Source organism: Delphinus delphis, chromosome 9 (assembly GCF_949987515.2).
Source record: "Delphinus delphis chromosome 9, mDelDel1.2, whole genome shotgun sequence".
Classification (NCBI taxonomy): domain Eukaryota; kingdom Metazoa; phylum Chordata; class Mammalia; order Artiodactyla; family Delphinidae; genus Delphinus; species Delphinus delphis.
Window position 1 is genome coordinate 45,994,202 of NC_082691.1, and position 25,701 is coordinate 46,019,902.

Consider the following 25,701-nt stretch of genomic DNA (forward strand, 5'->3'; position numbering starts at 1 on the left):
GAATTTTGTCAAAAGCTTTTTCTGCATCTATTGAGATGATCATATGGCTTTTATTCTTCAGTTTGTTAATGTGGTGTATCACATTGATTGATTTGCATATATTGAAGAATCCTTGCATCCCTGGGATAACTCCCACTTGATCATGGTGTATGATCCTTTTAATATGTTGTTGGATTCTGTTTGCTAGTATTTTGTTGAGAATCTTTCCATCTATATTCATCAGTGATATTGGTGTGTAATTTTCTTTTCTTGTAGTATCTTTGTCTGGTTTTGGTATCAGGGTGATGGTGGCCTCATAGAATGAGTTTGGGAGTGTTCCTTTCTCTGCAATTTTTTGGAAGAGTTTGAGAAGGACGGATGTTAGCTCTTCTCTAAATGTTTGATAGAATTCACCTGTGAAGCCATCTGGTCCTGGACTTTTGTTTGTTGGAAGAGTTTTAATCACAGTTTCAATCTCATTACTTGTTATTAGCCTGTTGATATTTTGTTTCTTCCGGGTTCAGTCTTGGAAGGTTATACCTTTCTAAGAATTTGTCCATTTCTTCCAGGTTGTCCATTTTATTGGCATAGAGTTGCTTGTAGTAGTCTCTTAGGATGCTTTGTATTTGTATTTCTGCAGTGTCTGTTGTAACTTCTTTTTCATTTCTAATTTTATTGATTTGAGTCCTCTCCATCTTTTTTGTGATGAGTCTGGCTAATGGTTTATCAATTTTGTTTATCTTCTCAAAGAACCAGCTTTTAGTTTTATTGATCTTTGCTATTCTTTTCTGTTTATTTCTACTCTGATCTTTATGATTTCTTTCCTTCTGCTAACTTTGGGTTTTGTTTGTTCTTCTTTCTCTAGTTCCTTTAGGTGCGAGGTGAGATTATTTACTAGAGATTTTTCTTGTTTCTTTAGGTAGGCTTGTATAGCTATGAACTTCCCTCTTAGAACTGCTTTTGCTGCATCCCATAGGTTTTGGATCGTTGTGTTTTCATTGTCATTTGTCTCTAGGTATTTTTTGATTTCCTCTTTGATTTCTTCAGTGACCTCTTGGTTATTTAGTAATGTATTGTTTAGCCTCCATGTGTTTGTGTTTTTTACGTTTTTTTCCCTGTAATTCATTTCTGATCTCAGAGTGTTGTGGTCAGAAAATATGGTTGATAATGATTTCAATTTTCTTAAATTTACTGAGGCTTGATTTGTGACCCAAGATGTGATGTATCCTGGAGAATGTTCCATGCACACTTGAGAGGAAAGTGTAATCTGCTGTTTTTGGATGGAATGTCCTATAAATATCAATTAAATCTATCTGGTCTATTGTGTCATTTAAAGCTTCTGTTTCCTTATTTATTTTCATTTTGGATGATCTGTCCATTGTGTTACTGTCGATTTCCTCTTTTCTAGCTGTTAGCAGTTGCCTTATGTATTGAGGTGCTCCTATGTTGGGTGCATATATATTTATAATTGTTTTATCTTCTTCTTGGATTGATCCCTTGATCATTATGTAGTATCCTTCTTTGTCTCTTGTAACATTCTTTATTTTAAAGTCTATTTTATCTGATATGAGTATTGCTATTCCAGCTTTGATTTCCATTTGCATGGAATATCTTTTTCTATCCCCTCACTTTGAGTCTGTATGTGTCCCTAGGTCTGAAGTGGGTCCCTTGTAGATGGGATATATATGGGTCTTGTTTTTGTATTCATTCAGCAAGCCTGTGTCTTGTGGTTGGCGCATTTAATCCATTCACATTTAAGGCAATTATTGATATATACGTTCCTGTTACCTTTTTCTTAATTATTTTGGGTTTATTTTTGTAGGTCCTTTTCTTCTCTTGTGTTTCCCACTAAGAGAAGTTCCTTTAGCCTTTGTTGTACAGCTGGTTTGGTGGTGCTGAATTCTCTTTCCTTTTGCTTGTCTGTAAACTTTTTGATTTTTCCATCAAATCTGAATGAGATCCTTGCTGGGTAATCTTGTTTGTAGATTCTTCCCTTTCACCACTTTAAATATATCATGCCAGTCCCTTCTGGCTTGTAGAATTTCTGCTGAGAAATCAGCTGTTAACCTTACAGGAGTTCCCTTGTATGTTATTTGTTGTTTTTCCCTTGTTGCTTTTAATAATTTTTGGTTGTCTTTAATTTTTGTCAATTTGATTACTATGTGTGTTGGCGTGTTTCTCCTTGGGTTTATCTGCCTGGGAGTCTCTGTGCTTCCTGAACCTGGGTGGCTATTTCCTTTCCCCTGTTAGGGACGTTTTTGACTATAATCTCTTCAAATATTTTCTCAGCCTCTTTCTCTCTTCTCCTTCTGGGGCCCCTATAATGAGAATGTTGTTGCGTTTAATGTTGTCCCAGAGGTCTCTTAGGCTGTCTTCATTTCTTTTCATTTTTTTTTCTTTATTCTGTTAAACGGAAGTGATTTTCACCATTCTGTCTTCCAGGTCAGTTATCTGTTCTCTCCCTGAGTTATTCTGCTATTGATTGCTTCTAGTGTATTTTTCATTTCAGTTATTCTATTGTTTATCTCTGTTTGTTTGTTCTTTAATTCTTCTAGATCTTTGTTAAACATTTCTTGCATCTTCTTGATCTTTGCCTTCAATGTTTTTCCGAGGTCCTGTATCATCGTCGCTATCATCATTCTGAATCCTTTTTCTAGAAGGTTGCCTATCTCCACTGCATTTAGTTGGTTTTCTGGTGTTTTATCTTGTTCCTTCATCTGGTACATAGTACTCTGCCTTTTCCTTTTGTCGATCTTTCTGTGAATGTGGTTTTTGTTCCACAGGCTGCAGGATTGTAGTTCTTTTTGCTTCTGCTGTCTGCCCTCTGGTCGCATAGACTCTCCCTTTAATCAGTTTTCACAACTGTGACAGCACATTTGATTCTCCTGCTAGCGTTGGAAGGTCGGCTGCAGAGGCAGGGGGCGGCTGTGGCTCACCGCAGGGACAAGGACACTGGCAGCAGAAGTTCTGGGGAGTACTCCTTGGTGTGAACCCCCCCAGAGTCCACCATTCACCCCACCAAAGTGCCTGTAAGCTCCAGTGGTGGGTCGCCTCAGGCCAAACAACCAAACACTTGATTTCTGTATGTTGATCTTTTTTTCTGCAACCTTGTTAAACTTGTATTAGTTCTAGTAATATATTTATATGTTCCCTATAATTTCTACATATAGGATCATGTATCTGTGAATGAAGGCAGTTTTACCACTTCCTTAACAATCTGGATGTCTTTTATTCATTTTTCTTGCCTGACTAGAACCTCCTGCGCAAGTGAATAGAAGTGGTGACAAGGTGACAGTGGACATCACTATCTTATTTCTTATCTTAGAAGAAAGCATTCTTGCTTTCACCATTGAATATGATATTCTCTGTACGTTTTTCATAAATGCTCTTTAACAGGCAGAGAAAATTCTTTTTTATTCCTGGTTTGTTTAGAGATTTTTATCATGAATGGATGCTGCACTTTGGCAAAAGCTTTCTGTGACTCTACTGAGATAATTATGCAGTTTTGTTTCTTTATTTTATTAATATAGTAGTGTTTATTACATTAATTGAATTTTGGATCTTAAAAGAACTTTGCATTTCTGGAACAAGTCGCATTTGCTTTTGGTGTATAATCCTTTATATAAGTTGCTGGATTTGGTTTGCTAATATTTTGTTAAGGATTTTTGCATCTACGTTCAAGAGAGATATTGATCTGAAATGTTAATGGCTTTGCCTGCCTTTGAAATCAGGTAACTCTGGACTTATAAAATGAATTGGTAAGTGCTCCCTTCTCTTTTATTTTCTGAAAGAGTTTGTGAATGATTCACATTGTTTCTTCTCTGAATATTTGATAGAATTCACCAAATCCAATCCTGGGATTTTCTTTGTGGGAAGATTTTAAATTCCTCATTCAATTTATTTACTTGTTACAAGTCTGCTCATATTTTCTATTTGTTCTTAAATCAGTCTTGGTAATTTATTTCTAGTAATTTGTGTCTTGCTGGAATTTTATCCATCTTGGCTTATTTTCTAAATTGATGACATAAATTTGATTATAATATTCCATTATAATACTTTTAAGTTATGTAAGGTTGGTAGTAATGTCACCCCTTTCACTGCTGATTTTAGTAATTTGTGTGTTTTTTTTTCTTGGTCAGTCTAGCTAAAGGTTTGTCCACCTTGTTGATCTTTTCAAAGAACCAACTTTTAGTTTTATTGGCTTTTTTCCAGTATTTTTCTGTTTCATTGGTTTTTGCTATATTCTTTATGATTTCCTTTCTCTGCTTGCTTTTGCTCTGCTTTGCTCTTCTTTGTCTGGTTTCTTAAGATGGAAGCTTAAAGTAATGATTTGAGAATTTTCTCTTTTTCTTATATATGCACTTAAGGTATAAGTTTTCCTTGAAGCATTGCTTTACCTGTACACATAAATTCTAAGTTGTCTTTTTGCTTTCATTTATTTAAATATTTAAAATTTCCCTGTGGTACTAGGTAAGTGTTCTTTAATTGACAAATATTTGGGTTTGTTAAAGATTTCTTTCTGTTATATGACTTCAGTCCTGTGTAACCTACTGAGAGTTGTTTTATGGCCCAGTATATAGTCTTACCCAGAAAATGTTTCACACGTGTTTGAAAAGAATATGTATTCTGCAGTCAATGGGTAGAGTTTTCTATGTATGTCAGTTAGGTCAAACGGACTGATGATACTGTTGAACTCCTCTATCTCCTTGCTGATTTCTACCTACTTAGTAGTTCTTTAAAGTATTGAGAGTAAGGTATTGAAATCCCCAATTAGAGAAACTGAATTTCTCCTTCCACAGTTTTGCTTCATGCATTTTGAGACTGTTGTTAGATGTACATACAATTTTTGACTGCTATATCTTCCTGAATGTACTGACCTTTAATCATTATGAAATGTCTCTATTTGTCTTCAGTAATACTTCTTGTCTTAAAGTCTGTTTTGTCTTGATGTTTCCTTATTACTGTCTTCATTGTGTATCTTTCCCCATCTTTTTACTTTCAACCTATTTGTGTCTTGGAATCTAACATGTGTTTCTTACAGACAACGTATAGCTGAGTGTTGCTTTTTTATCCAGTTTGACAATCTCTGCCTTTTGAATATAATGTTCACTCCATTCACATTTAATGTAATTAAATAGATTTATTCCTGCCATTTTGCTATTTTTCTATTTGTCACATCTTTTTTATTTCTCTCTTCCTCCTACACTGCTTTCTTTTGTGATAAATATTTTTTATTGTATCTTTTTAATCCATTTCTGATACTTTTTATTTTCTATTCTTATAGAGTTATTTTGTTAGCAACTGCTGTAGGGATTATAACATGAATTCTAATTTATTATAATCTACTTCAAAATAATATTTAATTCCAGTAAAAGAGAAACTATATTCCAAAATATGTCTTTTCCCTTGTTTTCTTCTGTGTTATTATTGTCATATATATTAAATGTATGTTATAAACCCAACAACAGTGTTATAATTATTGTTTTATATAATCTTAGAAAAATGAGAAAAATCTATCTATAGACTGTTTTATATTTACCCACATATTTGCCAACACTCTTCAATTCTTCCTACTGATTTGAATTAAATTGGAGTCAATACCTTCAGTATTTCTTGTAAGACAGTCTAGTAGCAGGAAAGTCTCTCAATCTTTGTTTATCCAGGAATACTTTATTTCACCTTTATTTTAAAAGGCTGGGTTTTCTGAATATAGAATCCTTGGTTGATATTTTTCTTTTAGCACTTTGAATATGTCATGCTTTATGGTTTCCACTGTTTCTGATGAAAAATACCAGTTGTTAAATGTATTATTGGTCCCCTATGTGTAATGAGTCATTTTCTTCTTCCAGCTTCAAGATTTTCTCTTTCCTTTAGCTTTCAACAGTTTAACTATGATGTGTCTATGTGCAGCTCTGCGTGTTTTCCTACTTGGGGTTTGTTAAGCTTCTTGAATCTATATAGATTGTGTTTCATCAGATCTGGAAAGTTTTCTGCCATTATCTCTTCAAATATTTTTTAACTCCCCTCTCCTCCCCTCAGTCTCCCATTATGTGTATATGTATGAACTTAATGTTTCCCCACAGGCCTCTGAGGCTTGACTTTTCTTCAATCTTTTTCCCTCTGTTCTTTCAGAGTATATAAATTCTCCTGACCTATATTCAAATTCACTGATCCTTCTGCCATCTTAAATCTTCTATCAAACTCATCTAGTGAATTTTTTTTAATTACTATACTTTTTAATGCTACAGTTTCTGTTTGTATATTTTTTATAATAATTACATCTATGTGGAAATTCTTTATTCATTGCGTCACTGTGGTCCTACTTCCCTTTGATGCTTTAAACATGGTTTTCTTTAGTTCTTTGAACATACTTATAATAGCTGCTTTGATGTTTTAGTCTGCTAAATCCAACATATGGAGACACTTAGATACAGTTTCTATTGACTGTTTTTTTTTCCTTAACTATGGGTCATCCTTTCTTGTTTCTTTGCATATCTCTAAATTTTCTGTTGAATGTTGGACATTTTAGATAATATAATGGAGCAACTCTAGATTCTGATTTTCTCTGAGGGTGGCTGATGGACTGAAAGTCTGTTTTCCCCACCATGTGTGGTTGCTGATATCTCTACTCCATTTTTCCCCCCTCATTTTTCTTTCTATGACTGGCTTTTTAAGACCTTTTTAAGCTGGTCTCCAGTGTCACCTTAGTGTTTAGCCAAAAACTATTCAGAGATTTTACTCAAACATCTCAATCCAGTAAAGCTTCCACTCTCAGGATGTGTGTATATTTGAATGAGGATTTGTGTGTGAAATGAGGAGTGCATTCAAAGTTTGGGCCTTTTAAAAGTTGGCCTCAGATTTTACTACCACTAGGCCTGTTTGATCTCCTTTCCATATATTCTTAGGCTCCACTAACCAGTGATACGTGGGTGACTGGGCCCACTTGATATTCTGCTGTGCCTGTCTACAGCCTCCAATCAACCTGTGATATGTGGTGAACTTACCAAGCCCCCAAGATTGTCTTACCTCCTAGAACTCTCTATAAAATCCTGCTACTCCATGAGTCTGTTGCTTGCCACAAATTAGACCACAATCTCAGACTAGCAGAGCCATTGGTCCTATTTGTTTGCAGCTAAGATTCTTACCCTGAGTTCAGTACTTTTCATGAATAAAGTTTCTCAATTTATTTGGTTGATTTCCAGAGTGATGAATTTGTTTTGACAGTTTTGTCCAGCTTTATGATTGCTTTGTGAGGAAAGTAATTAAATCTCTCACTCAGTCATGTCAGCCATTCCTTTTTTAATAGTGTATATCATGTATTGCTGTAGTCCAAAGTCAGCTATACCTAATCTTGGCTATAACTTTGAGATTGTATTTACCTCTAAGATAAAAGAACAAATTTACTTTTTATTCAATATTACTCAATATTCTGTGCATAGATATGTACCTATTTTAGACTAGATATATTAGACTCAGCTTCCTTTGTTTTTTGTTGCTGTTGGGAAAAACTGATTTTGCGCATATGTGTTTGTGTGCATAGATAGGAGTTGAGGATTTCTGTACATCAATAATATAAAGAAGTTCCTAAAAATGTAATACAATCACAGGCAAAATCATGCTAATAGACTACTATATCTATTCAGTCCAGACACCACAGTATATGAGAAATACTGATAACCTATAGGATATGCAAATGATACTAAGAGGTATGGATACTATGGCATATGAAATATATTTGAGAGAAATGTCAATGTTTACTCTGGAGGAAAATGACATATTGCAAACCTTTCAAATATTTAAATTAGACTTATTCAATATTGATACAGAGGGCAGAGTCAAAACTTAGGGGTATAATTTTGAGTTCAATATAGTACAAAATAAACTAACAACTTAAGGGGCAACAAACAGAACTGGTTTGGTTTTCTTGCAAAGTGATAAGCTTTTCTCACTGAGAATGACTGTAATAGACTAGATGAATGTTTTCTAAGAAGGAGTGTTTATATAGGAGATGGACTAGATGACCTTCCAACTCTAAGTTTCTGTAATTTTATAAAAGCAAATAAATAAGAATTTAGATGGATAAAAGATAACACTACAGGAAAATAATCAAAAAATATATTAATACATAAAGTTATCATAATTTGGGTTATTCATAAGGGAATGGGTTATAATAACTGTTTCTCAAAGACATGGATTCCACTATACTATCGGGTCTCAAAGGGCAACAATATGCTGGATATCATTAAAAAATTATAAGAAACAGAAAACACTATCCTACCTTTGTAAAAATTGTGATCTATAGTTCTAGTTGCGGTAACTCAAGAATAAGAAAGCTGAAGTGGGAACAAAATATAACAAATAAACAAGACAAAATTACATAAAATCAGACTTCATTCTGGAAAGGCAAAAGCTGAGTGGGTACATAAGAAATATTTATAAAGAATATGAAGGGCACAAATAATGTAAACTCAGAATTGTTCACCAAAATGTGGAAGGCAACCCTTAAAACTCTGAGAGAGGTAAGTTTATCACAAATATAGGAAGTATCATTATATTCAGGAAATAGTTAAGATAATTTGCTAGGACCAAAGCAGCACACAGACTGAAAACAGAAGTGACTTACCTCTTTTAGTTGATCAGCACTTCCCCATGATGCAGAACGCTGATGTGATCTCTTTTCTGTGCCTTCTTCTACCCAACAGCTAGGTGTCTTTAAAAAAATAAGTAAAATAAAAAATAAAGAATTTTGCCTCTATCCTTAATCTCACAGCAAATCAAACATATTTCAAAATCTTAGCACATACCAATTAAAGGGTTATACTGAATACTAGGATGCCTTAAAAGCTAAGACTTTCATGACCCTGTGAAATGTTTATTATTCTGAATTAGATATGATCAATCTAAGATGTTTCTGAGTAATGTTACTCAAAACATTTGGTTTTTTACATCAACATTAAATTTATCAAATTCAAAGAGAACTGTGAAATATGTATATCGGTGTTTTTAAAGAGAATAGGCAAACTAATTATGAAATGTTATGTTTACTAAAGAGAAGTAGATTAACAGAACATGCTTAGAAGCAGTGGGGTTACAAATGACCTACATGTCAATACTTAGTTAGGTAAAGGGTTGAATGTACTATATTCTTTCTATACTCAGGAAAGAGTGTGTTAATAATAGTATCCTTTTTTGAAAAACATCAAGCATCTTTATATAAAAATATAAAGTTACTATAAAAATAGAAAAAGTTATTATAAAAATAAACAAGATTAAGCTAAACTGACTATAATTTAAAACAATGCATCTTAAAGAAAACCTCAGCTACATGGCAGAAAACAGAATTGCTTTTACCTAAAACTTCATTTTCAGCGACTTAACCTATAACAGACACTACATCCAAACATAACACAAAACACTAAATGCCAAATAGTAAAATCATTTAGTACTTGTATTAAAAATTTTTAAATATTAAACTACCATCCTTAATACATGAGAAGACTCTTAGTGTAATGCAACTTAGGGAAAGTTAAAACCACTATTTTAAGACAGATATAGGGTAATGATTATCATATATAAATATTGGGTAAGCCAAAAGTTCACTGGGGTTTTTCTGTAACATCTTAGGGAAAAAACCCTAACGAACTTTTTGGCCAACCCAATATAAATATATATTGCTTCAAAAATTATTTTTTATTACATACAGAAAAGTTCATCATTCATATTGAGGCTGCACCTGTGACTTTACATAATACACAACTTATGAAGAAGCCATCAGTTCTATACAATTCAAAATGCTTGTGGACAAAGTTTTAAATAATTACCACCTCTTAAAAGTAATGATGCTGCAAAATAAAACCAATAACAATTGAATGCTAGTTGAATAAAAATACAAATAAACTGCTTAAACAGTTCAAATACTAAAGTGAAACTATTTAGTCATAATACTGAGTAAAATATTTTATTCGCTTGGTAATGGCAAAGATAAGAGGTATTAATATATTAAACTGCTTGCAAATAATTAGTTATTAAATTTTCCTAATCTCAGTCCCAGATAAGAAAAACTACTCTGAAAATAATCCCCCCAAGTAGTCATATCTTTAATAATTTATGCTAAGATTATTCAATTATGACTTTGTTTTAGTCAAACTTTTATTTCGAGAATTTATATCCCTTAATACTTTTACCTTTCTACCAAGCAGAGGCATTGCTCTCATCAAAAATCAAATGATTAAGGATCACAATGTTTAAAACTCAAAAGCATATTCACAGAAAATGAATAAAATTTCTGGCATGTTCCATAATTAACAAAAACATTTATAACACTATTTTCATTTTGTATGGCTCTAACTTTTTCAAAGGAAATTTACATAAACTGTATCTCCAACTTAGAGTTAAATCAGTAGCCACAAAAATTCTGCAAATGCCTTAATACTGCCAAGCACACCAATGGCAAATGAAACTAAATCTGAGGTCTCTCATCTCAGAGTATCTTCTTTCTTCCTATTGTCATTCTTTTTTTAAAATTGAATGTGAAAACCTATTTGATTATTTCAGAATGTAGTATTGGTTATACAAAAGAAATACATAAACACTAACTACAAAAGAATATTTATGTTCCTGAAATCTATCTAGTAAAATATATAGTTTTTTTTAAAGTACAAAACCACTGGAAAAATCCTTTCAGTCATGTGGCTATAAAATTACATGTATATAAATTGTTTAAGCATATTCATCATAGTTTCAACTTTTCCAAAAAATACTCCCCAAAGAAAATTTTCATTTTAATTGCACATATATACTATTATATTCTAAAGACTGCATTGTCCAAAACAAAAGCTACTAGGCACATGTAATAATTTAAATTTAAATTAATGAAAATAAAACAAAAACTTCGGTTCTTTAATCTCATTAGCATGTTTCAAATACTCAATAACCACATGTGGCTAGAGGCTACCGGCTGCCATATAGAACAGCACAGATACAGCACATTTCCACCACTGCATAAAGTTCTATTGAGAGCAGTGTTTTATACATTTAATCATTAATTTTATTTTATTTATTTTTATTAGTCATCAATTTTATACACATCAATGTATACATGTCAATCCTAATCGCCCAATTCAGCACACCACCATCCCCACTCCACTGTGGTTTCCCCCCTTGGTGTCCATACGTTTGTTCTCTACATCTGTGTCTCAACTTCTGCCCTGCAAACCGGTTCATCTGTACCAATTTTCTACAAACATGCGTTAATATTGTTATATATATAATATATATAATTAATAATATTATTAATATATTAAAATTATATAAATAATATCAATATTATAATTACATGCTATTATTAATTAATATTATCATAATTGATAATGTATTCATAATAATAATATATTATTAATGTATTATATTAATGATATATTTTATATATATATAATATATATTATATAATAATAATATATCTAACGCACATACATGCATTAATATACGGTATTTGTTTTTCTCTTTCTGACTTCACTCTGTATGACAGTCTCTAGATCCATCCACATCTCTACAAATGACTCAATTACGTTCTTTTTTATGGCTGAGTAAAATTCCATTGTATATACGTGCCACAACTTCTTTATCCATTCGTCTGTCGATGGGCATTTAGGTTGCTTCCATGACCTGGCTATTGTAAATAGTACTGCAATGAACATTGGGGTGCATGTGTCTTTTTGAATTATGGTTTTCTCTGGGTATACGCCCAGTAGTGGGATTGCTGGATCATATAGTAATTCTATTTTTGGTTTTTTAAGGAACCTCCATACTTTTCTCCATAGTGGCTGTATCAATTTACATTCCCACCAACAGTGCAAGAGGGTTCCCTTTTCTCCACACCCTATCCAGCACTTCTTGTTTGTAGATTTTCTGATGATGCCCATTCTAACTGGTGTGAAGTGATACCTCATTGTAGTTTTGATTTGTATGTCTCTAATAATTAGTGTGTTGAGCAGCTTTTCATGTGCTTCTTGGCCATCTGTATGTCTTCTTTGGAGAAATGTCTATATAGGTCTTCTGCCCATTTTTGGATTGGGTTGTTTGTTTCTTTAATATTGAGCTGCATGAGCTGTTTATATGTTTTGGAGATTAATCCTTGGTCCATTGATTCATTTGTGAATATTTTCTCCCATTCTGAAGGTTGTCTTTTCGTCTTGTTTATGGTTTCCATTGCTGTGCAAAAGCTTTGGAGTTTCATTAGGTCCCATTTGCTTATTTTTGTTTTTATTTCCATTACTCTAGAAGATGGATCAAAAAAGATCTTGCTGTGATTTATGTCAAAGAGTGTTCTTCCTATGTTTTCCTCTAAGAGTTTTATAGTGTCTGGCCTTACATTTAGGTCTTTAATCCATTTTGAGTTTCTTTTTGTGTATGGTGTTAGGGAGTGTTCTAATTTCATTCTTTTACATGTAGCTGTCCAGTTTTCCCAGCACCACTTATTGAAGAGGCTGTCTTTTCTCCATTGTATATCTTTGCCTCCTTTGTCATAGATTAGTTGACCATAGGTGCGTGGGTTTATCTCTGGGCTTTCTATCTTGTTCCATTGATCTATGTTTCTATTTTTGTGCCAGTACCATATTGTCTTGATTACTGTAGCTTTGTAGTATACTCTGAAGTCAGGAAGTCTGATTCCTCCAGCTCCGTTTTTTTCCCTCAAGACTGCTTTGGCTGTTTGGGGTCTTTTGTGTCTCCATACAAATTTTAAGATGATTTGTTCTAGTTCTGTAAAAAATGCCATTGGTAATTTGATAGGGATTGCATTGAATCTGTAGATTGCTTTGGGTAGTATAGTCATATTCACAATATTGATTCTTCCAATCCAAGAACATGGTATATCTCTCCATCTGTTGGTATCATCTTTAATTCTTCATCAGTGTCTTATAATTTTCTGCATAAGGTCTTTTGTTTCTTTAGGTAGGTTTATTCCTAGGTATTTTATTCTTTTTGTTGCAGTGGTAAATGGGAGTGTTTCAATAATTTCTCTTTCAGATTTTTCATCATTAGTGTATAGGAATGCAAAAGATTTCTGTGCATTAATTTTGTATCCTGCACCTTCACCAAATTCATTGATTAGCTCTAGCAGTTTCCAGGTGGCATTTTTAGGATTCTCTGTGTATAGTATCATGTCATCTACAAACAGTGACAGTTTTACTTCTTCTTTTCCAATTTGTATTCCTTTATTTCTTTTTCTTCTCTGATTGCCATGGCTAGGACTTCCAAAACTATGTTGAATAATAGTGTCGAGAGTGGACATCCTTGTCTCATTCCTGATCTTAGAGGAAATGCTTTCAGTTTTTCACCATTGAGAATGATGTTTGCTGTGGGTTTGTTGTACATAGCCTTTATTATGTTGAGGTAGGTTCCCTCTGTGCCCATTTACTGGAGAGTTTTTATCATAAATGGATGTTGAATTTTCTCAAAAGCTTTTTCTGCATCTATTGAGATGATCATATGGTTTTTATTCTTCAATTTGTTAATATGGTGTATCACATTGATTTGTGTATATTGAAGAAACCTTGCATCCCTGGAATAACTCCCACTTGATCATGGTGTATGATCCTTTTAATATGTTGTTGGATTCTGTTTCCTAGTATTTTGTTGAGTATTTTTGCATCTATATTCATCAGTGATATTGGTCTGTAATTTTCTTTTTTTGTAGTATCTTTGTCTGGTTTTGGTGTCAGGGTGATGGTGGCCTCACAGAATGAGTTTGGGAGTGTTCCTTCCTCTGCAATTTTTTGGAAGAGTTTGAGAAGGATGGGTGTTAGCTCTTCTCTAAATGTTAGATAGAATTCACCTGTGAAGCCATCTGGTCCTGGACTTTTGTTTGTTGGAAGAGTTTTAATCACAGTTTCAATCTCATTACTTGTTATTAGCCTGTTCATATTTTCTGTTTCTTCCTGGTTCAGTCTTGGAAGGTTATATCTTTCTAAGGATTTGTCCATTTCTTCCAGGTTGTCCATTTTATTGGCATAGAGTTGCTTGTAGTAGTCTCTTAGGATGCTTTGTATTTCTGTGGTGTCTGTTGTAACATCTCCTTTTTCATTTCTAATTTTATTGATTTGAGTCCTCTCCCTCTTTTTCTTGATGATTCTGGCTAATGGTTTATCAATTTTGTTTATCTTCTCAAAGAACCAGCTTTTAGTTTTATTGATCTTTGCTATTCTTTTCTTTGTTTCTATTTCATTTATTTCTGCTCTGATGTTTATGATTTCTTTCCTTCTGCTAACTTTGGGTTTTGTTTGTTCTCCTTTCTCTAGTTCCTTTAGGTGTAAGGTTAGATTGTTTATTTGAGATTTTTCTTGTTTCTTGAGGTAGGCTTGTATAGCTATAAACTTCCCTCTTAGAACTGTGTTTGCTGCATCCCATAAATTTTGGATCATCGTGTTTTCATTGTCATTTGTCTCTAGGTATTTTTTGATTTCCTCCTTGATTTCTTCATTGATCTCTGGTTATTTAATAAAGTATTGTTTAGCCTCCATGTGTTTGTCTTTTTTACGTATTTTTTTCCCTGTAATTCATTTCTAATCTCATAGCGTTGTGGTCAGAAAAGATGCTTGATATGATTTCAGTTTTCTTAAATTTACTGAGGCTTGATTTGTGACCCAAGATGTGATGTATCCTGGAGAATGTTCCGTGCACACTTGAGAGGAAAGTGTAATCTGCTGTTTTTGGATGGAATGTCCTATAAATATCAATTAAATCTATCTGGTCTACTGTGTTGTTTAAAGCTTCTGTTTCCTTATTTAGCTTCATTTTGGATGATCTGTCCATTTGTGTAAGTGAAGTGTTAAAAGTGCCCCACTATTATTATGATACTGTCGATTTCCTCTTTTATAGCTGTTAGCAGTTGCCTTATGTATTGAGGTGCTTCTGTGCTGGGTGCATATATATTTATAATTGTTATATCACCTTTTGGATTGATCCCTTTATCATTATGTAGTGTCCTTCCTTGTCTCTTGTAACATTCTTTATTTTAAAGTCTGTTTTATCTGATAGGAGTATAGCTACTCCAGGTTTCTTTTGATTTCCATTTGCATGGAATATCTTTTTCCATCCCCTCACTTTCAGTCTGTGTGTTTCCCTAGGTCTGAAGTGGGTCTCTTGTAGACAGCATATAGATGGGTCTTCTTTTTGTATCCATTCAGCAAGCCTGTGTGTTTTGGTTGGAGCATTTAATCCATTCACGTTTAAGGTAATTATCAATATGTATGTTCCTATGACCATTTTCTTAATTGTTTTGGGTTTGTTTTTGTAGATCCTTTTCTTCTCTTGTGTTTCCCACTTAGAGAAGTTTCTTTAGCATTTGTTGTAGAGCTGGTTTGGTGGTGCTGAATTCTCTTTCCTTTTGCTTGTCTGTAAAGCTTTTGATATCTCCATCGAATCTGAATGAGATCCTTGCTGGTCAGAGTAATCTTGGTTGTAGGTTCTTTCCTGTCATCACTTTAAATATATCGTGCCACTCCCTTCTGGTTTGTAGAGTTTCTGCTTAGAAATCAGCTGTTAACCTTATGGGAGTTCCCTTGTATATTAATTGTCATTTTTCCCTTGCTGCTTTCAATAATTTTTGTTTGTCTTTAATTTTTGTGCATTTGATTACTATGTGTGTGTGCATGTTTCTCCTTGTGTTTATCCTGTATGGGACTCTCTGCGCTTCCTGGCCTTGGGTGGCTATTTCCTTTCCCATGTTAGGGATATTTTTGACTATAATGTCTTCAAATATTTTCTCTGGTCCTTTCTCTCTCTCTTCTCCTTCTGGGACCCATATAATGCAAATGTTGTTGCGTTTAATGTTGTCCCAGAGCTCTCTTTGGTTGCCTTCATTTCTTTTCATTCTTTTTTCTTATCTTTTCATTCTTTTTTCTTATTCTGTTCCGTAGTAGTGAGTTCCACCATTCTGTATTCCAGGTCACTTATCCATTCTTCTGCCTCAGTTATTCTGCTATTGACTCCTTCTAGTGTAGTTTTCATTTCAGTTATTGTATTGTTCATCTGTTTGTTTGTTCTTTAATTCTCCTAGGTCTTTGTTAAACATTTCTTGCATCTTCTGGATCTTTGCCTCCATTGTGTTTCCGAGGTCCTGGATCATCTTCACTACCATTATTCTGAATTCTTTTTCTGGAAGGTTGCCTATCTCCACTTCATTTTGTTGTTTTCCTGGGGTTTTATCTTGTTCCCTCATCTGGTACATAGCCCTCTGCCTTTTCATCTTGTCTATCTTGCTGTGAATGTGGTTTTTGTTCCACAGGCTGCAGGATTGTAGTTCTTATTGCTTCTGCTGTCTGCCCTCTGGTGGATGAGGCTATCTAAGAGGTTGATCTAATCATTGATTTTAAACAAATTATTTTAGTCAAAGCAATACCAAAGATGGCTACTTGGTCTTCAAATCTATTTAATGCTCAAGCTTGTGAAGTCACAGAGGATGAATTAATTTGTATCCAGTTTTTTAAATCTGAGTATTTGAGAAATGTTTTACCATTTAAATTAGGAAAACACCACCACAAAGTAGCAAAAGTTCTTTGGTTTCATATCAGCAAGTGATTCCTTCCAACTGGCCTGTTATTCCGTCCATTAATCTAGAGCAGAATTTTATGAGTGGTGCTACTTATAACACTGTTCCTGGGTATTAGTAAAAAATATATGAAAAAGAATTCCATGGTCAAATAAATTTGGAAAATATTACATTCTGTACTCCTTTACTCAATGTACAATGCAATTAGCATTTCAAAACTCAAATATACAAATACATAGATACTGTTTTAAAAACCTGCTTTACTTTTTCTTACTGATATGACCCCAGAACACTCATTTTATGTGTATTAACATCCTCCACAGACAGCTTGGAAAGAAGTATAATCTTCAGTAATTGGTATTATATAAAATATCTTACTCTTCGGCCACCATACTTAGCGGGATTCTCCCTTTTTAGCTGCCTCCATTTAAACTACCAGGGAATAGAAAATGAACCTTTCATACACTTGAGTAATGCAGAACCAAAGTCTATCTCTAAGACTGCTGACAAAAAGGTGTTTGGCTAAAAAAAGTCCCCTCTATATGAAAATGATACCTACAGGTGGAAGAAGCCATTTTTTAATTTTCACCTCTCAGAATCATCCAAAGTCCAGCCCATGAAGCTTCTTCTCCAACCCCCAGGCCCATCCTCCTAGCTCTGGTTTCCTGGGTGACGAATGCTTCTTCTCTAAGTGATATAAACAGAAAACAGTCCTACTGCACAGGACTACACACTTGTTTTTACGACTATTTTTAAATAGAGCAGTTTTTGGTTCATAGCCAAACTGAGAGGACATTACAGAGATTTCCCATATACCCCTCACCCCGACACATGCACAGCCATCCCCCACCAGAGTGGTACGTTTGTTACAACTGATGAACCTACACTACACATCATTATCACCGGAGTCCATAGTTTACATTAGGGTTCACTCTTGGTGTTGTGCATTCTGTGTACCATACATAGTATTTTCACTGACATAAAAATTGTCTGTGCTCTGCTTATTCATTCCTCACCATCTCCAAACCCCTGACAAGCACTGATCTTTTTACTCTTTCCATAGTTTTGCCTTTTCCAGAATGTCAGGTAGTTGGAACCATACAGTAGGTTGCCTTTTCAGAGTCCCTTCTTTCACTTAGTAATATATATTTAAGGTCCCTCCATGTCTTCTTAGTGCTGAATAATATACTGCTGTCTGGATGTACCACACTTTATTCATCCATTCACCTACTGAAGGACATCTTGCTTGCTTGCAAGTTTGGAAATTATGAATAAAGCTGCTATACATATTTGTATGCAGGGTTTTGTGTGAACATAAGTTTTCAACTCCTTTGGGTAAGTACCAAGGAACATGAATGCTGGACTGTAAGGTAAGAGTATGTTTAGTTTTGTAAGAAACTGCCAAACCGTCTTCCAAAGTGGCAGTACCACTTCCTATTCCCACCAGCAACATACAACAGTTCCTGTTGCTCTGCATTCTGGTCAGCATCTGGTATTGCCAGTGTACTGGATTTTGGCCATTCTAACAGATGTATAGAGGTATCTCGTTTTAACTGGCATTTCCCTGATGACATATAACGTGGAATATCTTTTCATATGCTTGTTTGCTATGCGTATATCGTCTTTAGTGAGGTGCCTGTTAGGAAGTCTTTGGCCCATTTTTTAATCAGGTTGTTTGTTTTCTTATAGTTGAATTTTAAGAGTTGTTTGCATATTTTGTTTACATATTTTACATCCTTTATCAGATGTGAACAATGGGTGCTTTTGTTATTTATATCTTTATTCACAGACTAGCAAGGGCAAATATGCTTTCCTGCTTTATCAATTTCAGAACAGGTCAAACTAACCCCCAGAAAGAAAATATTCTTTTTCTACATGCAAGAGCCTAGAGTCAGTTCCAAAAAAACCCACAAAACAAAAAAACTAATCACGTCACAAAATTCTCTTAATCTTTTATAAAACTTACTTAAATCCTATGTAAAGCTTCAAAATCTGTTTTTTGTATGGTTCACCCTTAGCCTTAAAATTTATTATAGTTTATAATCTATTACGGAAATATGATTACTGACTGCTAATTATTTTACTGTACTTACATAGATGATCCTTAATATTAAGGTACTGATAAAGCTGGCAAGAAATGAAACAGAATTACTTGAAAAATCAATGATCATTAAATTAATAATTAAGATTAGAGTCTGATTTTAAGTTACAGAAACGTTTTAAAAATAGATAATGACAAACCCTTCACTGTTGACAACTATGTCTTTTAGAGTTTACAACTATGTCTTTTAGAAATTTGATTTTCTTTTGACTAATAAATTTTTTTTAACTTTTTAAAAACTTTTAACTTAAAAGATCGTCTTGAAAAGACTATCCTGATTAAAAAGGAGCACAAAAAACTGGGATTCTTTTTTTTTTTTTTTAAGACTTTGATGTGGACCATTTTTTTTTTAAAGTCTTTATTGAATTTGTTACAGTATTGCTCCTGTTTTATGTTTTGGTTTTTTGGCCCTGAGGCATGTGGGATCTTAGCTCCCCGACCAGGGATCAAACCAACACCCCCTGCATTGTAAGGCAAAGTCTTAACCACTGGACTGCCAGGGAACTCCCTGTGATTCTAATATTATGCTTTGCTTTTCTGGTAACAGTATATAAGTATATATAGTTTTATAACCAGATATAAATAGCCTCTTCACTAGTTAACAAGGAGTAAAGAAAAGGAAGAGTTCCGCTGAAAAAAGCTTTAGGAATTCAGTGATAGCAGTTACACACTCAAAGTTTTTCATCATGCTCCAGCTATATACTAACTTATGTGATCATTTTGTTAGATCACTTTCAAAGTGCAGTCCCTGGAGGAGCAGCATCAGCATCATCTGAGAACAAGTTAGAAATGCAAATTCTCAGGCTCAATAGCAGAATTACCAAATCTGGAATTCTTAGATAAAGCCCAGCAATCTGTGTTCTAAGAAGCTGACCATATACTCACTCATTTTTCTTATAGGCTAATAACCATTTACAAGTATAATATCAATTTTCATATAATTACATCTTTGGAAATTAACATAAACTAATGTAAATGTTGTTTGGAGCCATGTAGAAAGTTATATTGCTAGAGAGAAGTTTCTCTTTACCAAGGAACATTAAACAGTAGTCTCCAGCAAGGACTAAGATATGCCTGAATATTTAAGTAAAATTTATAAAATCCATGTCTATTTAGGCCTCAAAAGTGTTCAACACACAATTGAATGGAAGTCTATGAAGTAATGGTTTGTGATTTTCTAGATTATTAATGAGGGAGCTTATTTAGAAGAGTTAAGAAGCTATATTTCTGTTTCCAGATCTCAAGGTGAGGGGGAGGGAGGGTGTTGGTGGTAAATCTCTGGACTGCAATTTTTAAAAATAAGAAATACCACAGAAATCAACTATTGAATCTGTGCTAGACATGATAAAAGTATTTGCCTTACTCTATAAGAAATGTTAATTTGAGAAAAAGCAATCACAAATGTGCCCCAAATCTTAAGAATATTCATAGTAAATCTATTTCTAAGAATTAACCTAAGATGTACACCAAGAGAAGCACTGGAAATAAATGTCTATCAATAGAGAACAGAAAAGTTGTGGCACATTCTTATAATACAAAAAACCACACTACATGGACTGTAATCCCACTTTAGTAAGCAAGTACACACAAAGAGAAAAAGACTTTAAAGAGATACTTCAAAATATAAATGGTGGTAAGAATTCTAGATAATTCTACAGTAAATCCTTTTTTTTTTCCAGCTGAGAAAAATCAAGATTTAAAAAAAGACTTAAAGTCATGTTTAGGAATACTTAATGGCATGAGTAAATGTTATGATTTGTTAAAATCATACAAAATAAATAATAAAATCATATTTACTACCTGCAGTATCATCTGAACTCTTTTTAAAATGGTCTGTAGTTTTTAAATTTTTATTTTTTAAATGCAAATAATCAAAATATAAGAGGATATGCATCAAAATGTTAAAAATGGCTGTCTGGATATTAGAATTATAAGCAACTTATTTTGAGATTTTTGGTATTTTCCAAATCTTCTGCAGTGACTCCTGTTTCAAATTTAGAAGCAGGATTTTTAAAAAATGAGAAAGATAGCTATGTAATAGAATCAGTAAGTGGGGATGTATATCTACTCTGAGAAAGCCCAACATAGAATTACAAAAATTCTAACTTTAGATGCAAACCTCAAATCTATCTTGGAAGACAGGTTACATGTAAGTTAAGATGTTAGTATACATCACATAAAATATGTTTCCCTAGTCAGCGTTTCCTTTGACTAGGGGTTGGGGTTCTCTCACAACTGCAAGTGCCTGTATGTAGTTTATCACTGGCTATGGGAATGGAATTGGAGACTTTAGAAAAGCTGAAATATTTAAGTGTTTAGAATAACTGAAAACTGAAGGTAACTGAAATATCCAACACCTAGAAATATTAGTGGAAAGTTATTGATGAGAATATTGACAGGAAATTATAATTCAGTTTGGATATGTCTTTCATGTTGTACTTTAATTCTATGGAGGAAAAAATATCTATAAAAATGTTTTCCTGAAAAAGTTAAACAGAGAGCTACCATATGATCCAGCAATTCCTAGAGAAATGAAAACATATGTAAACACAAAAACTTGTGTGCAAAGGTTCATAGAAATTCACCAACTCATGAATGTACAAATAAACTGTAGTATGTCCATACCATGAAATATTATTTGGCATTACAAAGGAATGAAGTACTGATACCATGCTACCACATGGATGAAACTTAAAAATACTATACTAAATGAAAAAGGCAGAAACCAAAGGCTACAAATTGTATGAGTCCATTGATATGAAATGTTCAGAAAATGCAAATGTAGAGCGGCAGACAGTAGACTACTGACTGGGTGCCTATGGCTGAGGAAAAGAAGACTGGGGGGAAATAGTGAGTGACTGCTAATGGTTTCTTTTTGTAAAAACAGAAATATTCTAAAATTGATTATGGCATTGGTTGCACAATTATATTAAGAACCATGAATTCTACACTCTAAATAGATGAACTGTATGCTATATAAGTTATATCTCAATAAAACTGTTATTAAAAATATTTATGTCAAAGAGGAAATTACAAATCAATCTCATTTTTCAATTTAAAAAAAGCCATGTATTGCTGAACCTGAAAGTCCCAAGCATTGTTTGTATTTTCTAAAAATAATTGGTATTTTCTGTCATGCTTTTCTTGCCAAGTTTCAAATCACACAGCAGCACTAGTCGAGTAATATAACAGAAAAGAGTAGGAGGCACTGTACATTAATAATCTACCTAGTCAGGTTTCTCAAGTCATTGTGAGAACATTTAACAAAGGAACTAATGTAACATAAAATAAACTGTATATCAGAAATACTATTCTCTGGCTTCTTACAGAAACAGTTATTAAATTGACTCTTGACAGTTTCTGCTTTAACCAAAAGGAGATGGTACTATGAGGAATTAAAAGTATAAACAATATTTCAATTTATTATTCAGTATTTACACTTAATAATACCCATTCTGACAAGTTCTCTCACTATTATTGTGGATAAATTTAAAACCAAATGATGAGATCTAATTTTCAGTTTTTAGAGAGCATTAAAACATATTCATTATTTTGTGCTATAATTTTTAAAATTACAATTTGCTTTGGTGACTGTGTTTCAGAAAACTGATTCCACTAGTAAAAAAAAATGAGAGCAATTTTACTTTTTCAAAAGTGATATTTCCAAACACTTAAAAAAAATACATTTAACAATTGCACTGGATTATAGCTGCCTCAGTATTATCCAATAAATTACTTTTTATTGTTTCTTAGTAGCTTTTAATGTTTCTTTAATCTCTCACACCTGACAGAAAATCAGCAACATAGGTGACTACTAGATATCTACCAAAAATGTTTCCATACCATTCCGAAGTCATAAAAACCAGTAGTGTTCAACTGATGATAGCATAAATATCATCAATGGGATACCTAAGTAATGAGAAAGGGAGTGGGAGTTTCTGTAGCAATATAAGTCCACTGTCCCATACATGGACCTATAAATCTAAAGTACCATTTCTTACTTGTAAGAATGTACAGTGGAAAACAATAGCTACTTCTGACTGAATGAACCCTGACCCACCAGAAATTGTTTAACCGTGTTTCAGAGCCCTCTCATGCCCTGGAGTTAGTTGCATCATTTCTATGCCATTTCTTACCAATCCAGATTTAATGTTCATAATTGCATAATCAATTATTGATACCAGTAATACTGTCCACTCAATTCAGTATTATTATATTTAAGCCTGCTGACAGTAAAATACTATAGACTCCAATACAAAGCAGGTAACATTTTTCAACATCTACTATGTCCTATTTACTGTGCTAGAAGCTTACTATGTGATCCTCATTTTAATAGGTACTAGTGTTATCTCCCAAAAGCTTTAAGAATGTCAACAGCACAAAAAAGCTGTTTTCACTTGGTTTATACTAATGTTTCCTACCAATATGATGTATTCTATGCCAATCATTTATTAAAAAATTTATACCAAGTTATTGACAACTTGAAAGGCATACCACTTTCTCATACTGCACCCATCCTTAACTATGATCTGATTCTGACTCTTAAAGCTTAATGTGTCTAATAAATGTCTTTCTAAATAAATGCTGTTTATTATTATCACAGGATTTTTGATAGAAAATTGATGGATTTTAAGATATAAAAGGTTGAGAACCAATGTACCAGACAACAAAGTTCAAGAAGATAGAGTGAGAGGGTTGTTCCAAATAAATACAACCTATTTCACAACTTTACCTAGAGCTAGTTTAGGGGTAAAGGTGAGGGAGGAGATAAAGGAAAACAGGCTGTTTTTGTTACCTGTAAAATATTTCTGGTAATGGGAAGAAAACTGGGTATATGGGCAACAGGAGTATGGGGAAGGCTCTTTGCTATTTACCTTCTACTTTTGATTTAAATCAATACATTAACTATTAAAAATTGATACGTAGAATTTTGAGTTTCTGCTAGTTTTAAAGACAGTATTTGAAACTGATGAGTAAAACAGTAAATATTTTAGCTATGGATTTAAATTTTTCATCAGTACAGCTGAGTATATTCCTCTGGCAACCAAAAATATTACTCCCTGAACTAGGAACGTGACTACTATCATGTGGATTGTTCAACTCTAGAATTATACAGTCCTGTCTTTTAATTAGCTAATGGCTGGAAAAAAAAAAGTAAAGGCGATCCTGTACAAGATAGAATCTTTATAAACTTACTCAAGAGCCAGTTGGAGACCAGCTCCATAAAAATAACAATTTAGGTTCCTGGAATGCAATCTAGGAGGCCAAGATGGCCAAATCTTTAGACTTGCTTTCATTTCAAGAAAAGCTTCCCACCACCGTCCAAAATTGTTCCAGCAACTACCACTTCTTAAACTTTAACAGCAAGCTCTTCAACAAGGGCACAGGAAACCCAAACAGCTGTATCAAGAATGACTTTTGGTCAGGAAATGAGTTTCTGATCAGAGTGGTAAAACTGAAAGTTCTTTCTTATACCTATTACTAATTTGAGATATACCATTTACTCCTTTGATGAAAGTCCTCCCCAACCAAGCTCCTTTCATGAAGGGAAGAAAAGAATAGAGTATTTAAATAGCAAAGAATTTATATATTTTAGTTTGGAGTTGTTAATTTTATCGAATGTTGGCTAAAGTCAAACGCTAAGTACTTATACCAGATCTGTTTCTTAAATATAAAAAAGATTTCTAGGGAAAAATGCTGGCATAGAGATAGGATCACAAAACTCCATACACTCAAACTTAATGAAATGAAGAAAACTAAAAGGTTACTTTATGTACTTTTTGGCATGTTTAAATGTTTCATACTGTAAAATTTGAAAATTAATTAAAACAATAAAATATCAAAGAATATCATCTGGAGAAAAGAAAGCAGAAGTGTACAGAATTTCATTTAAAAATCCTACCATTCCATTTCTTACCCTTCAAAAAATAAAAGAGGTAAATGAAAAGTTCTGAAATCTTTCTCTGATACCAACTTTTCAGAGAAGATGAATGAGGGGGATAGACAAGCAGTCAAAGTGGAAGGACTCATATAGAGTAAAAGCTACTCTCACCTCAACTGGCCATCAGACATTTTTAAAAAACTGTCAGGTTTACCATGTCATTTTTCCCTAACAAGGAGAAGTATGGCAGATGACTCAAAATACATATAAATGGCTCAAAGCTAATTATTTCCAGCAATAAGCAAGATTTATCAGAACAGAAAGACAAAAACACTAAGAAGTAAAAACCATGGGAAACAGGTGGGAAGAAAGAAGGAAGCAATTTCTATTTGAAGTTCCCCTTCTCAGCTGTGAATTAAGAGTGCCATGGCCAATACCCAGATGTCCACCTATCTTTAACCCTCTGCTAGTAAATGTAAATAATTAATAGTAATTACTTATTGACAATGTTTCAGTCACTATTCTTAGCATTTCAAATGCATTACCTCAATTTAACCCTTACAACAATCCTATGAGGTATAATATCGCATTAACAAATGAGGAAACTGAGGCAAAGAGGTAGTTTGCTCAAAATTACAAAGCTAAAAAATGCTGGAGCCAAGATTCAAAACCAAGCCATCTGATTCAAAACCAGAGCTCTTGGCCAATGAAAAGAAAAGAGAGTTTACAATATTTATATCATGAAAAGGTTCGGTTCAGGGAAAATAATATTAATCAAGACATTAAGCATTCTGTAACAATAAACAATATCAACCATTAGAAAGACAGAATGGGGCTTCCCTGGTGGTACAGTGGTTGAGAGTCCACCTGCCGATGCAGGGGACACGGGTTCGTGCCCTGGTCTGGGAAGATCCCACATGCCGCGGAGCGGCTGGGCCCGTGGGCCATGGCCGCTGAGCCTGCGCGTCCGGAGCCTGTGCTCCGCAACGGGAGAGGCCACAACAGTGAGAGGGCTGCGTACCCAAAAAAAAAAAAAAAAAAGAAAGACATAATGAACATACATCTTTAAAACATCTGTATTATCATCAAAATGTAAGGCAAACGACCACTGGAAACAGAAATCAACAGAAGTTTTAACTCAAGAACATCGAGCTCATGATAGAACAGACAGACATAAATAAAGTGACCTAT

The 25,701-nt window shown here is 33.6% G+C and overlaps 1 protein-coding gene across 1 annotated transcript in view; it reads right to left on the reverse strand.

Moving 5' to 3' along the window:
* The window catches only part of GLCCI1 (glucocorticoid induced 1), a 120,527-nt gene that overhangs the window by 48,545 nt on the left and 46,281 nt on the right, over positions 1 to 25,701 (reverse strand). The window contains exon 3 of the mRNA XM_060020466.1: positions 8,603 to 8,689. Coding sequence (XP_059876449.1) covers positions 8,603 to 8,689 — 87 coding nt within the window. The remainder of the gene's footprint in view (positions 1 to 8,602; positions 8,690 to 25,701) is intronic.